This window comes from Antechinus flavipes, chromosome 2 (genome assembly GCF_016432865.1).
Source record: "Antechinus flavipes isolate AdamAnt ecotype Samford, QLD, Australia chromosome 2, AdamAnt_v2, whole genome shotgun sequence".
Lineage (NCBI taxonomy): Eukaryota > Metazoa > Chordata > Mammalia > Dasyuromorphia > Dasyuridae > Antechinus > Antechinus flavipes.
Genome location: NC_067399.1, coordinates 373,867,909 through 373,882,232, shown reverse-complemented (window position 1 = coordinate 373,882,232; position 14,324 = coordinate 373,867,909). Strand labels below are relative to the sequence as shown.

Sequence of the window (14,324 nt, the reverse complement as noted above, 5' to 3'; positions counted from 1 at the left end):
GGTGGGAGTAGCAGAAAATGATGTGAGCAAAATTAGGGAAGTAGGAACATATAAGATGTGTTACAAAAATGAGAACTTTTAATTTACCAGTTGGGATGGAGAATTTGCAAGGAGTTGAAAAGGGATAAAGATAGAAATCTAAATTGGTGCCAGTTTGGGAAGAGAAGGTATCTTCAAATTCTAGGCCAAGGAATTTCAGCATTGTCCTATAGGTTATGGATAGTACTTTTGAAAGTTCTGAGTAAGCAATCATTTATTTCTTTTTCTTAGTTGAGGTATTTTGTTTTTCAATATAACAATCACAACTACCACCACCACCACCACTATCCCCCCAACTGTAATTCCCATTATTAAAAGTTAGGAAAACCACCTAAATGCCTCTTCTCCTGTGAATCCTCTCCTAATGTCTCCTCTTTCAATTTTCTTTTAAGTTAAATCTTAATTTTCATCCATTTTTGTTCAGTAATTAAATGTAAACATCTTTCATCCTCCTAATGTCAATATAAATTATAAATTCCTTAAGAATGAGAACCATGTTTTAATGAATCCTTATACTAGATATTAAAAGGGATTCAGTCTTGAATTATATGTTCAAAAAAAATGTTCAACCAAATTTCAACCCCCTTTCCCTAAATGATTTTGCACTGGAAAAACTGTGACTTTAATATAAGGTATTGTTGTTTACTCTAGCCCATCCTCAATACAAGTCACAGAATTAAAGTCATTGAGTTGCTATGGTTTAAAAAAAAAAAAAAATTGTTATCTGGTAGCCAGATTTTTATTGATGAGCCTTTCCAAATATAGCCAGGCCATTCCTTCCTTAGATGATGAGTCCATTAATAGTCTCAAGACTTGAGAGCTCAGATACCCTTGTGTTATGATGAAGCATTAAAAGAGCTATTAGTACTTAAAAATAGCTAACAAGCTCTGTAGCAGATTTGCAAAATGCTTTGCATGTATTAACACTTTTGACAAATTAACTATTTACTAATTTGGTCTGGAACTTTTCAGAAATTTGGTTTCTGTTCTGTAGCCCCTATCTAATTATGTTTATTTTAGCTTTCTCCTTGAAGGTCAAGACTAATTGGAATTAAAGAGTTATAGTCTTTATTTTAATGATCTCAGCTACCTCTAAACATTAGACCGATCCCTTTTTTATTCTTTTGCTTCAAATTTAATTTCTAAGATTTTTCCTTTACATCTTTTATTAGTTGGACCCATTTTGCAGCTGATTACTCTCTTTTATTTATCTTTAATTACATTCCTTTCTTTCACCTTTTGCTTAGTGATCTTGAGCCTAGTTACTTAATACTGTTGGAGTTTTTTGAGTGACTTGTCCATCTCCTTTTAAACTCTAAATTTGTCTAAAATTTCAATACAAAGTCTGTACATTTTACCTTTTTCATTGCCATCTAGATCATTCAGTCCAATTATCAGAATTTTGTTTTTTAGAGATTACTCTCTATTGAGTTAGTATTCCTCTTGTGAGGAATAAATGCTAGATCTCCTTTCCCAAATTAACTAATCAGAGACATCTTCAGGTACAAAGGGAAAGCATTTATTTAGTCCCTGCAGGGAGAGGCCCAAGCACATTGGGGAGCCATCCTAGCTCCCCCCCCCCCATGTCAGGATTTAAATAGCAAAAGACCCAAGCCTTTTCATTGGATAGACTAAAAGGAAGTAACCATCCTTGACCAATGGTCACCAATGTTGTCTGCTTCCTGTGGGTCACTTCCTATCACTTCCAGTCACTGACATAGGATCTGACTTTTTAAGAGATCTCTAGGCCCAGAGATCATGTGACTTCTGCAACTTGATGTCCAAATCTCCGCATGGTCCCATTTACCTTTGTTTTTAGTCATAAGATTATGTCTGTCTTTCTATCATTTCTACAAACTTTGTAAATTAGGACTTTCCTAAATTATGTCAGTATTTCTCCAACTATGCCAACATTTTCTCCCTTGTATTTTATAAATTCTAAGATAACATTGACGCTTTGTTTCAAGGATTCATTTGTTCTGTGAATTGAAGTGAAAAAAAATGGATGTATAGCTATAGGAAACCTGGTTTCAAATCTTGTTTTCACTTTTAATAACTTTGTCTTTAGGCAAGTCATATCTCTTAGCAACATCATTTTCTCTATCTGTTAAGTGAAAATGTCTATTGTAAGGTTGTCATGACATTCAGTGTCTTTCCAACTTTCTCTGAATTCTTTATATTCTTCATTTCTTGTGGCATATTAACATTTCATTACTTTTGACCAGATTTATTCACATAATATTTGTAACTTTGTAAATTATAAAGTACTTTGTAAATATCAACTATAAAAATGTTTTGTTAATTGTAAAGTACCATTTAAATATGTGTACTTTTAAAAATCATTGTTGCTGTTATTAACCAATCATTTCTTCTTAATGGTCAAAATTAAATCCAAAGTCTTTAACTCAAGTCTGTACAGTAAGGAGATTTGCTGAAGACACTAGGACTTTTTAGCACAGATAGAAGACTTAGGAGAAATACGATTACATTCTTCACTTATTTGAGATTGGTTATCATATTAAAGAGACATTAAATTTAATCTCCTTGACTGCAGAAGGAATGACTAGGACAACTAATGGAGTAGAAGTTATAGAAAAGCTGATTTCATCTCAATGTATATAAAACTTTCCAATAATTAAAACTATCCAGAAACGTAGTAGACTGCCTCAAGAAGAAATGAATTTTCTGCTTCAGTAAATCTTTAAAGAGGGATGGATCACACCATATGTTGAAAATGTTATATATAGGAAGGGATTCATGCTTCATGGACAGGTTAGAGGAAATAACCTTTTTGTTTTCTTCCAGGTCTTGTGATTCTAGGAAATTGAGTTATCTATTCAAGGGAAAGCAAATCATCCATTTGGTTGGGACATGAAATATAGTTAAGGAGTGTATTGTGAAAAGTCTGAGAAGAGAGGATGGAAGCAGACTTAATATTAGACAAAGGACTTACGAAGGCTGCCAAGAGTTAGAGGTTTTTAAGCAGTAATGTGTAATACTAGCATACTTATTCTAATTACTGCAGAACATATATTCCCCCATGCATCTATATAATCCATTACACAATTTAATTCTTGAATACATATATATATACATACATACATACATACATACATACATACATACATATTATCCTGTCTTCCCTAAATAAATCCCAAGTGGCTTGATAGAAAGTTCCATGCTTATATATTTTGTTATCTCCCAAAGCACTTACATCATAAACAATCAGTATTTAACAGGGTTTTTTATATTTGTATCATAATGGTAGTTCAAGCAGCAATGAAATAGAATGAAACTAAGAGTTTCTATAATGAGACAAGGCAGTGGTAGTACAATGAAAAATCACGTTTATTTCTAAATGTACTTTTTCTATTTTCAACAGTTATTGACTCAAAAATAGATGCATCATGGTAAGAAAAGCATTGAGATGCCCCAATTTAAGAGCATTAACAAATCTGAGCACATCTAAAGGATAGTCAATCAAGGTAAAGACCAGGTCATAAGATCAGAATCTGATGAAATAAGCTGAGGAATAGCTGAGCTTTTGTTTGTTTGTTTTGTTTAGCTATATTGGACAAAAGAGGAAAATCAAAGAAAGGATTGGACCACTGCCCTGGAGATATGAAGTAAATGGTACTTACAGACTGAGAGGAGCACCAGCTGTTCTCTGCCAAAGAAAAGAGTTTCTAGATTGAAAAAGATAGAACAAATATGGCTAATAGGGAGTAGTTGCCCAGGATAAGAAGATAATGAAAGAGCATCCTTAGTGCTTTTGAGCCCAAGTTACCCAAATTAGACAAAGTATGTAATGAAAGAATTAGCAGGTATGATTACTAACCCACTGTCAAGGATTTTTAGGAAATGGTGAACTGAAAAAATGCCACAATAAAGGTACATGTCCCAATTTACAAAATAAAGAAAAGAATGAAATCTACAGTTGTAGGCTAAAAGTACTTAACTTTTTTTGTATCACAGACCCCTTTGGCAGTCTGATGAAGTTTAAAAACTAGATGGAATTAAAGGAAATCAATTATTAAAATGAGTCCAGGAACCCCAGGTTAAGAACATTTGCTCTAATCCAATCAGCTTTTAAAAAAATAATAATAATTCTTTTGCTTTCACACCTATTATTTCTGTATGTACCTTCATTCCTTTCCACTTACTAAATTTACTTCAGCTTGTCACAAAGTTTTGCCTTATAAGTTGTTTTTTTTTAAAGTTCAACAAAACCAACATGTGGCCTTGTCTAATTGCACATGTTGCCCATGATTAGCAAGTAGTATTATTCAGCTGCAGCTCCATTCTATATAGTGCTTTAAAGTTTGGAACAAGCCTTACACATGCTTATTTGATCCTCACAACAGTTCTGCGTAATAAATACTATTGTAACATTCACTTACACACATGGGACAACTGAAGGTTAGTGAGATTTGACTTGCCCAGTGTCACAAAGGAGTAAGTATCTGAAATGGGATTTGAACTTATATTTTCCATGCTCTTAAATCCCATGTGCCTTTTATTGTATCATGCTACTACTCTAGAAAGATAGGATTTCTCATCACCAAAAGTTTAAAAAAAAAAATCACTCAATTAATGGGTAAATATGGTGTGATGAATTAGAGTGCTGGACCTTGAATCAAGTAGACTTAAGTTCAAATCCCATCCCAAGCCTTTATTACCTATGTTATTCTGGGCAAATCACTTAACACCTGTGTGCCTCCGTTTCCTTATCTTTAAGTGGGGATAATAGTAGCAACTATCTCATAGGGTTATTAGAAGGATCAGATAGGGATAATAATTGTAATGTGCTTTGTGAACTTTAAAGTTCTATGTAAAACTAATTATTAAAGTGCCCATTGCTAATTTCCTAGCTGCTAAAGATACAGTGAATGAAACCAGTCTTACTTGTAAGAAATTTATATTCTAATGGAAAAGACAAGTACATAAACGTGTATATATATATATATATATATGTGTGTGTGTGTGTGTGTATATATGTGTGTGTATACACACACACACACAAATATGTATTTATAGAATAATATGGGACAATGGTCAGGGAGGAGTGCATTGAGACAGGCGAAATAGTGTAATAGCATAGAGATAGAATTTCATTTCTGTGTAAAGGATAAGAGATGACTGGATTGTGTAATTGCATAGTGTAAGAGGAGAAGGGGAAGGTTGTGTTCTATGAGGCTGGAAAGGCAGATCTGAGGCAGGTCTGGGTCAGTTCGTGAAAGGTTTTGAAATCTAAATAGAGAAGTTTACATTTTATTGTAAAGATGATAGGGAATTACTAGAGTTGATTGATTAGAGTCATCCTATAAATGATATATTTAAGAAACATCACTTCGTCAGTGGTATGTAGAATGGGTTGAAGAAATAAGAGGCTTGAGCCATGCTCAGTCTGAATTGAATTGAATTGAAATAATACAGGTAAGAAATGATGAGTGGCAGCTGTTTGAATAAACATTTTGGATGCAAGAACAGCAAGATTTTGACTATTGGCTGTATAGAGTAAGGGAAAAGGAGAAATTGAGGATAATGAACCTTGGAGACTCAAAGGATAGTAGTGCCTATAGAGGAAGGCTACATGACCACTTGTCAGATATGGGCAAGATGAGATGGATTTGAGTTTCCTTCTAGATCTGAGATTAAGTAATTTGATCATGGATTGAAGTAAAACTGGAAAAGTTAGATAATGGGTTAAAAGCAGGTAATGGGAGATCCTTGAATGCCAGAATAAGCAGTTCCAATTTTATCCTGAAGGTAGTTTGATATAGAGTCCTGGATTAAGAATCAGAGTAGACATAAATTTAGTTCCTGGTTCTATTCACTATTATAACTTTATTCACTTCTCTCTCTGGGCCTCAGTTTCCATATCTATAAAATGAGAGGTTTAGACTAAGTGAGGTATCTTCCCACTCTAAATTCTGTGATCTCTGTGGCAGCATTAATTATAAATCTACCAGTGAAGATTTTAGAAGCCATTTCTGATGTCTTTTCCTTTGCACTTTGCTCTCTCCTATGTCTGGAATGCACTCTCACACCTCTTACAATCTTTTCTTTCCTTTGAGACTACGCTAGAGCTCCAGCTTACATAGAGAGACTCTCTTGATTGCTACCTACCCAGTTTAGTGCCTGCCTGCCTCCCCCAAAAACCAAAACTGCCTTGTATTTATCTTGTATATATTCCTTTTGTGCAAATCAGCTTTGACTGAGAGAATTTCCTCAATGACAATGAACTAATTGGTCTGGTCCAGGGTATACCTGAGTGTAATTGTCTTCCCCAATAGGATGTTAGCTCCATTAGGACAGAGTGTATAATTTGTTTATCTTTTTACCCTCTCAGTGCCTAGCATAGAACTTGGCACAAGTTCTGTTTGCTTAAAGACACATCAAATGATTCCAAATGCAGATGTGCAATCTTTCTACAACTTCCCGAGAATCTATGGAGCACTCAGAGATGAATGATTTTCTCCCAAATCACACAACCAGAATGTGTCAGAGGCAAGACTAGAATCCAGGTCATCCCTACTATGTAGGGCCATTTTTCTCTTCATTGCTTCACACTGACCATCTTCATGTGACAGGCCATGCGAGTGTCTTCTACTCTAAATCTCAGGCTAAGATGTGTTATTCTTTTTCTCCCCCCAAGTTATCAAGTATTGAAGATACTTATCTCTGTTCATTTGTGATTTAAATAACCAGTAATGTGCAGAATGTAGAGGCATTGAACTAAATGTATAATGAAAGGGAAACCACATGAAGAGAATATATCTATTCTTCAAGGAAAATTGAACAGCCACATGCTCTGTCATGATGGCTTTTATTTACTCTGTTACTGGATGGTAACTAAGCCAGATAGAACCAGTGTACATTTTGGATATCTTCATATTAATGCCACCCACTCTCATTTTTTAACTCATCTCAAATGACTCTCCTCTTCTCTCTAGTTCTCGACTCCCATATGTTATAATTGAGGTGGTTTTTAGAATGGACTATTACAATCTGATTTTTTCTTCTTTTCTGCCTTTCAGATGTACCTCCTGCTGATCAAGAGAAGCTTTTTATCCAGAAGTTGCGTCAATGTTGTGTCCTCTTTGATTTTGTTTCTGATCCACTAAGTGATCTAAAGTGGAAGGAAGTAAAACGAGCTGCTTTAAGTGAAATGGTAGAATATATCACACACAATCGAAATGTGATCACAGAGCCCATTTACCCCGAAGTAGTACATATGGTAAGTTATTCCATTTTTAATTATGGTTTCTCTTACTTTAGTTAGGCAATAGATTCAGATATTTCAGGGTGGGATAAGACAACATATAGACTTCTTTTGCCATAATCTGTCTTTTCTGTTTACACTTGGAAGGATGTAGACATTTGTCATAGTTGTATGCAGTATGTTATATATCTTGATTTTGTGTAATGTATTACTATTTATTGTATATCTTAATCACCATGCTCAGGGCATGGACGTTAATCCCAGCTTCCTCCCCTGAGTAGAGCAACCACCATGGATCAAAGTAAATGTGTGTTTATGTTGTTATTTCAGTCTCCTTATTTGGGTTTCTATATCAGGTCTATACCTTTCTGACTACTTGCTTTCACCATAGCTCTCTTCTCTTATAATTGTGTTGTCCAAACTTTAATGTATATAGCTATATTCATAAAACTAAAAATTGGTAATTTCTCATAACTATTTTTTATAATGTTCTCTGGGAGCAGGTTTCTTGGGGGGCTTCTGGGAGCAGCCTTCATTTCAGTTCAATGTAATCACAAGTGCAGCCAGGTATTAAAAGTCCAAATCCTTTATTGTCTCTTTCCAAGTCTTGTCTCCTTTCCTGCAGCCCAGTTAGCTTTGTGGAGGCCTATCTCTCTCTTTGGTTCTGAGAGGTCTGCCTTCTCTGGCTTATGAATCTCCTCAACTGAATCCTAGCTGAGGCTCAGAGTTTCTAGTGGGCTTGTGTCTGGCCCTGAGAGTTTCTTGCTTATATGTTCTACACTAAGTATACATCAATCATTATATCACTAGGAAACCATTATTTATTGTAGGATTAAATCAATCCTAAACTAGATTTAACCACTGTCTCCTCAATTCCACTTACTTAGCACCTTGTAAGAATTCTAACAGTTTTTATCTTCTACAATTGGCATTTTCCTTATTGATAATAAGAATAGTTATTACAGGGCCCTTATCAATGTGAATACTATATTCATTAGTGAAAATTGCAAGTCTTTTGTATCTTCTCTTCTGATGCAATTCTTGTCCATTTTCTCCCACAAATCCTTCATAAGGTATCTATATCCAACATTCTAGAGATCTTCATCTAGCCTTATAACTCTTAATATGCATCTTTCAGGTTGTATCTCTTTTGTCCTTCTTTCTCAACACCTGACTATTCTTCCTCTTTCCCAGCCATATATTCTTGAATCATTTCTTTTTGCCATCTTTTGTATATGTGATTTTTGATAATGTTACAGCCAGTTTACATCTGTCTTGTGTTTTCACCATAGGTGTTCTGCAAATTTTATTCTTCAGAAATAATAGTGATCAATGATTGACAGCCATATTAACCCCCCCCAACAGAAAGTTGGGGTTTTGTGTCAGAAGTCATCTAGGATAAACCCAACATACCATGTAGCTCATTTTCTCTTCTCAGTAGATACTTTAGTCAATTCCCTAGACTGCATTTGTTTTTATGTTGTTTACTTTCTGTATTAGAAGGCCTCTTTTTAGAATAGCTGTGGATCTCATGAAAAGGGAATGCACAAATTTTTATAGTTTTCTATAACAGAACTATATATCTTCACACAACTGACTGAAAGTTTTAGAAAATAACATAATTTTACTATAACATATAGAAAGTCAAACAAAACAAATTCCAGATAGACCATTTCCAGAAACATATGTCTCATTTTGCACCTTGAGTCCATCATATATGTCCTCTAGAATCATAATTAGTCATTGCATTAACCACAGTTATCTTAAGTCTTTTAAAAGTTGTTTCCTTTAAGTATTTTAAAACTAATCTTTATTATTATTGTTATTAGCATTTTAGTTATTAACATTAGTCTTTACAATAATGTTATTATTTTATAAATCAAAAATCTTAGATGCCTTCCTTTTTTCCTCATCCTTTATGGCCTGGCATTTACAGGTTTCCACAGCCTGGCTTCTGTGTCCCATTCCAAACTTACTTTGTATGACTCCCCTTCATATTCTCTGTGTTCCAGCCAAATTAAAAGTTGCCCCCTGAACTCAACATTAGTCATCCATATCTGTGCCTTCTTATATAGACTGTCTCCTACGCCGTTGGCACTCCTTTCCCATTATTCTTATCTTCCTTCTGTATTCTTCTGAGGTATCATTTCCTTTTTTTTCCCAGTTGTTACTCTTTTTTTTTTTTCCTTCTTCAAAATACCTGTAATTTATCTGTAATTATAAGGCAACTAGCTGACATAGCAGATGCAGTACTGGGACTTGAAATTTGAACTTGGTTTGAAGCTGTCTAAGACCTTTACTTATCTGTGTGACTTTGAGTAAATCATTTCATCTCAAATCCTTAGTTTCCTCATCTGTAAAATAGAGATAATAATAGCATCTACTTCACAGGGCTATTATAAGTATCAAATGGGGTAACATATATAAAGCTCTTTGCAAACCTTATGGTAAAATATAAATGTTAGCTATTATCATTGTTGTTATGAGGTTAAATGCAGGTTCCTCAAAAAGCAGAAACTATTTCATTTTTGTCTTCATGGCTCCAAGATACAGTGGTATCTTATAATACTGTATATTTTGTAAATGTTCACTGAATTAGATTTAAGCCCAGGAATACAATAGGGCTTTATTAGTAATTTTGCTTATATTTATATAGTGCTTTATGATTCACAGAACACTTTTCCAACAATAGCCTTATAAATAGTGAAAAAATCATTACTCCCATTCTACAGTTGAGAAACATCATGCTTAGAAAGGTGGTAACTTGCTTGCAGTCATGAGCTAATGAGGAAACGGATCTGAAAGCCCAAGCTGAGCCCCTACCTGATTATATAGTTTCATAGCTTTAAAATATATTTATCTTCAACCAGAGTATCTCCTTTTGTTAAATAAGGGAGGTGGAAAAGAGGTTGAATTTGTTGATCTCTTAAGTTTGTTTTAGCCTTAATATTCTTAACTGGAATCCAGCACTGCCACTCTCAGAGGGTGGGGGGGAGGGGAGAGAAAGGAGGGGATGATACTTAAATGTTTGTTCTTTAAATAGATATATTGTCCATGAAAATATTTAAATCTTTTCAGAGGCCTTAGTTATTTTGATATTTGTTTTCCTATATTAGCTACAGTTGTCTATTAAGCTTTAGAATAAGAAAATCCTGGGGTATTCATATGATTGACAAATATTACTATTCAATATATTTCTAATGTCCATTTCCAAATCTTTACTATTCATTTGATTATTCTTAGTAAATACTAATAACAAAAAGTATGTATTGCATTTCAAAATCAATTTTACTCTGAAATCAAAACTTTGTTTAAAGAAGTTTCTTTCCTCATCTCTTTTATATTTTATAATCAGGGCTGTCTCAGATATTAAATGGGCCCCCAGTTACTGTTCGCTTACTCTCTGCCATTGTTTAGCAACCATTATAACTAAAGACCAAGTTGACAACTTCCCTCAAACATTGGAAATCAAATACTGGGATCATATGATTATAGAGCCAGAGGGCCCTTCAGAGATCATGTAGTTTAGGCTTTTTATTTTTCAAATAAAAAAACTGAAGCTTAAACCTGGAAACCCAGACACTTCTGACTCCAACTTCAGTGCTCTTTTCACTGCCTCATAGGAACAAAATAACACAAGAACTGATTAACTCATTTGAAAAATTTGGTTTGACAATTTCTAGTCAAATGCAAATTAAGACAACTCTGAGGTACCACTACAACCTCTCAAATTTACTAAGAAGACAGGAAAAGATAATGACGATTGTTAGAGGGGATGTGGGAAAATTGGGACACTAATGCAATATTGGAGTTATGAACTGATCCAACCATTCTGGAGACTAATATGGAACTATGTCCAAAGGGCTATCAAACTATGCATATCCTTTGATCTGACAGTGTTTTTACTGGGTCTGTATCCCAAAGAAATCATAAAGGAGGGAAAGGGACCCACATGTGCAAAAAAATGTTTTTAGCAGCCCTTTTTGTAGTGGCAAGAAAGTGGAAATTGAGTGGATGCCCATCAGTTGGAGAATGGCTGAATAAGTTATGGTATATAAAAGTTATGGAATATTATTGTTCTATAAGAAACAGATTTCAGAGAGGTGTGGAGAGACTTACATGAACTAATGCCAAATGAAATGATCAGAACCAGGAGATCATTGTACATGGCAACAACAATATTATATGATGATTTGATTTTAATAAATGTGACTTTTTTTGTGGTTTGCTTGCACTTTATTTTGCTTCTCATTTGTTTTCCTTTTTTATTTGGTTTTTCTTGTGAAGCAAGATAATTGTATAGATATATATGTATATATTGGATTTAACATATATTTTTACCATGTTTAACAACATATTAGATTACTTGCCATCTAGGGGTGGAGATGGGGGGAAGAGAAGAAAAATTAGAACACAAGATTTTGCAAGGGTTAATGTTGGAAAATTATCCATGCATATGTTTTGAAAATAAAAGGTTTTAAAAAAAGAAAAAGAAAGAAAAGTTTGGTTTGAATTAGTAAAGAAATTAGTAAAAATTATTCATTATAGGGCAGCTAGATGGTGCAGTAGATAGAGTACCAGCCTTGAAGTCAAGAGGACCTGGGTTCAAATCTGGTCTCAGACATTTGACCCTTCCTAGCTTTGTGATCCTGGGCAAATCACTCAACCCCAATTGCCTCAGCAAAAAAAATATATATATATATATATATTCATTATAATTTTTTTAATATTTAAACTTTGAGAGCAACTTCAGACTAATACACTATTGACTATTAATCACTTTAGCAGATAATCTTTTAGTAGATCAGTTGTATTTGGCAATGTAATGTTCTCTGTTTCAGTTTTCTTGAGCAGCCTTTGTTTCAGTTCTGTAATTACCACACAAGTAGCGAGGGGTTAAAGTCCAAATCCTTTACTGTTTCCTTCAAAGTCTTGTCTCCTTTCCTGGGGCCTGATTACCTTTTTTAGAGGCCTCTCTCTCTCCTTGGTTCTCAGAGCTTGAACTCCTGCCACCAGTCCTTTGTCCTCTGCCAGCTTCTTGACTTCCTCTTGAATGTGTCTTGGTTTCTGTTGGGGAGGCAGGAGGACTGCCACTGTGGTCTCTGTCATTCAGTTCTGATTCTGGCTGAGTTTGTCTGAGCTTATATGTTCTCTTATCATAGGTGTGAATCTTGTGGAGCTATATTAAGTACTAAGTACATGTACTGAACTAGAGAACTTTTAAGCACCATGCTAAACAACCATTGTCTTTATCAATTCCCCTGGGTTAGTACCTTGTAAGAATCCTTATTTCAGAGTTCTGGCCCATAGTATGGCAGTGTCTTTTTTTTTTTTTTTCATAAAAATATGAAAAAAAACCTCTAATTTGCCCAGAATAACCATTATCCCTAAAGGGAGCCAAGACACAACTTAGGCTTTGCTTTGGCCGAATTGTCCTAAATCTTGAATTGCTGAACAAGATGTTTTCTTTTTTTATTTCATAGTCCCAAACCCTATTTTGTTGAGTTTTTATTAAAATTCCTGTTTGAGATCCATCTCTAAGACTTCATTTTCATTTCTGTCCTGACTCTGATGTACATGGAACATGGACAGGGGTGGAGGGGTAGGAGGGGAGGAAAGGGAGAGAGAGAATAGAATGAGACCTATCTCTGGCATAGATAGGGGTGTGAATGAGTATATATATGAACACACACGTACATACACACACACCCATGAGAATGCAGGAAAGGGACAGTACCAATATGAGCAACAATTCTTAAGAGTTACCACTTAAGATGAAACTTAGTATCTAGGGCATTCTTGTAGTAGGAGACAATTTGTTTGTACTGGATGTGTTTACGTAGCTTAATGAGTGTCTAGTTAATTCTTGTGAGGAGGTAAAGACTAGATCTATGATTTAATTAATATATGGGGAATTCCCAGGTAAGGAATCTTATCTACTGATACAGGGCACTTCTCTAAACTGTATAGTCTTAGAGAGTTCCCTCAAGCATTAAGAGGTAAGGCTTTTCCTAAAGTGCAGATTTTTCCTTATTTTGTTTTTCTTTCTATTACCACCAGAATAAAATATAAAATCCTCTATTTAGCTTTTTTTTTTAATACCCTTCATAACTTTTCCTTTTTCTAACTTACAGTCTTCTCATACTTCATACACTTGATGTACTCTGTGATCAACACCACTGGCCTTCTTGGTGTTCCTTGCCCATAACACTCCATCTCTACACTTTGAGCATTTTCACAGGCTGTCCCTCATATCTTGAATGTTCTTTCTGGTTTCCATCTGTTGACTTCCCTGACCTCCTGTCTCAGCTTCAATCCTTCCTTCTGCCAGGGACTTTTCTCTGGCCCTCTCAATATTAATACCTCTTTTCTGAGATTATATCCAATTCACTCTTTGTTGTGTACATAGTTGTTTTCAAATTCTTTGCCACATTAGAATATGGGTTCCTTAAGGGCAGAAACTGTTTTTGCCTTTCTTCATATCCCCAGAGATTAACACATTGTAAGAGCTTACTAGATGGGATTTTTGTTGTTGTTGTTGTTGTTTTTTGATGAGAATTAAACCAAGCTCTTCCTGGACTTCTTTGGAAGTGAGATTAGTTATATATTAGAATATATATATATTAGAGAGATACATAGATATACATATATGTATGTATAAATATAAACATGTAGTTTTTTGGTCTTAGGTTCTTGATGTGTGGTAGTCCACAGTTATAACTTTTTAAAATCTTCGAAGTCCATACTTGTAAGAGTACTTGGAACTTTAATTAACAAAAATTGTACTGAGTGCACTGCCTTTCCACATAGCAAAAGAATCATAGAATTTTAAAAGTAGATGGGATGATAAGAAACACTGGCCAAGTTTATCTTTAAACTGGTTCTATAGTCCAAGGAATTTCCATGAAGAGAAAAGTACACACACAAAGTACTTTGATTCACTGGTCATGGTGTATAATGTATTATCAGTGCAGAGAACCATGTAAAATGAGTTTGAAGTAGATTCAATGAATGAAGAGTTGGCTAATTTATGATCTAGAATTGGTCATTGGAATACATT

At 34.5% G+C, this 14,324-nt stretch overlaps 1 protein-coding gene across 7 annotated transcripts in view; it reads left to right on the top strand.

Moving 5' to 3' along the window:
• PPP2R5C (protein phosphatase 2 regulatory subunit B'gamma) overlaps window positions 1-14,324 on the top strand; it is a 202,231-nt gene that overhangs the window by 115,556 nt on the left and 72,351 nt on the right. For all 7 annotated transcript variants that reach the window (XM_051978353.1, XM_051978355.1, XM_051978356.1 and 4 more), the window contains one exon: window positions 7,080-7,279. In XM_051978353.1, coding sequence (XP_051834313.1) covers window positions 7,080-7,279 — 200 coding nt within the window. The remainder of the gene's footprint in view (window positions 1-7,079; window positions 7,280-14,324) is intronic.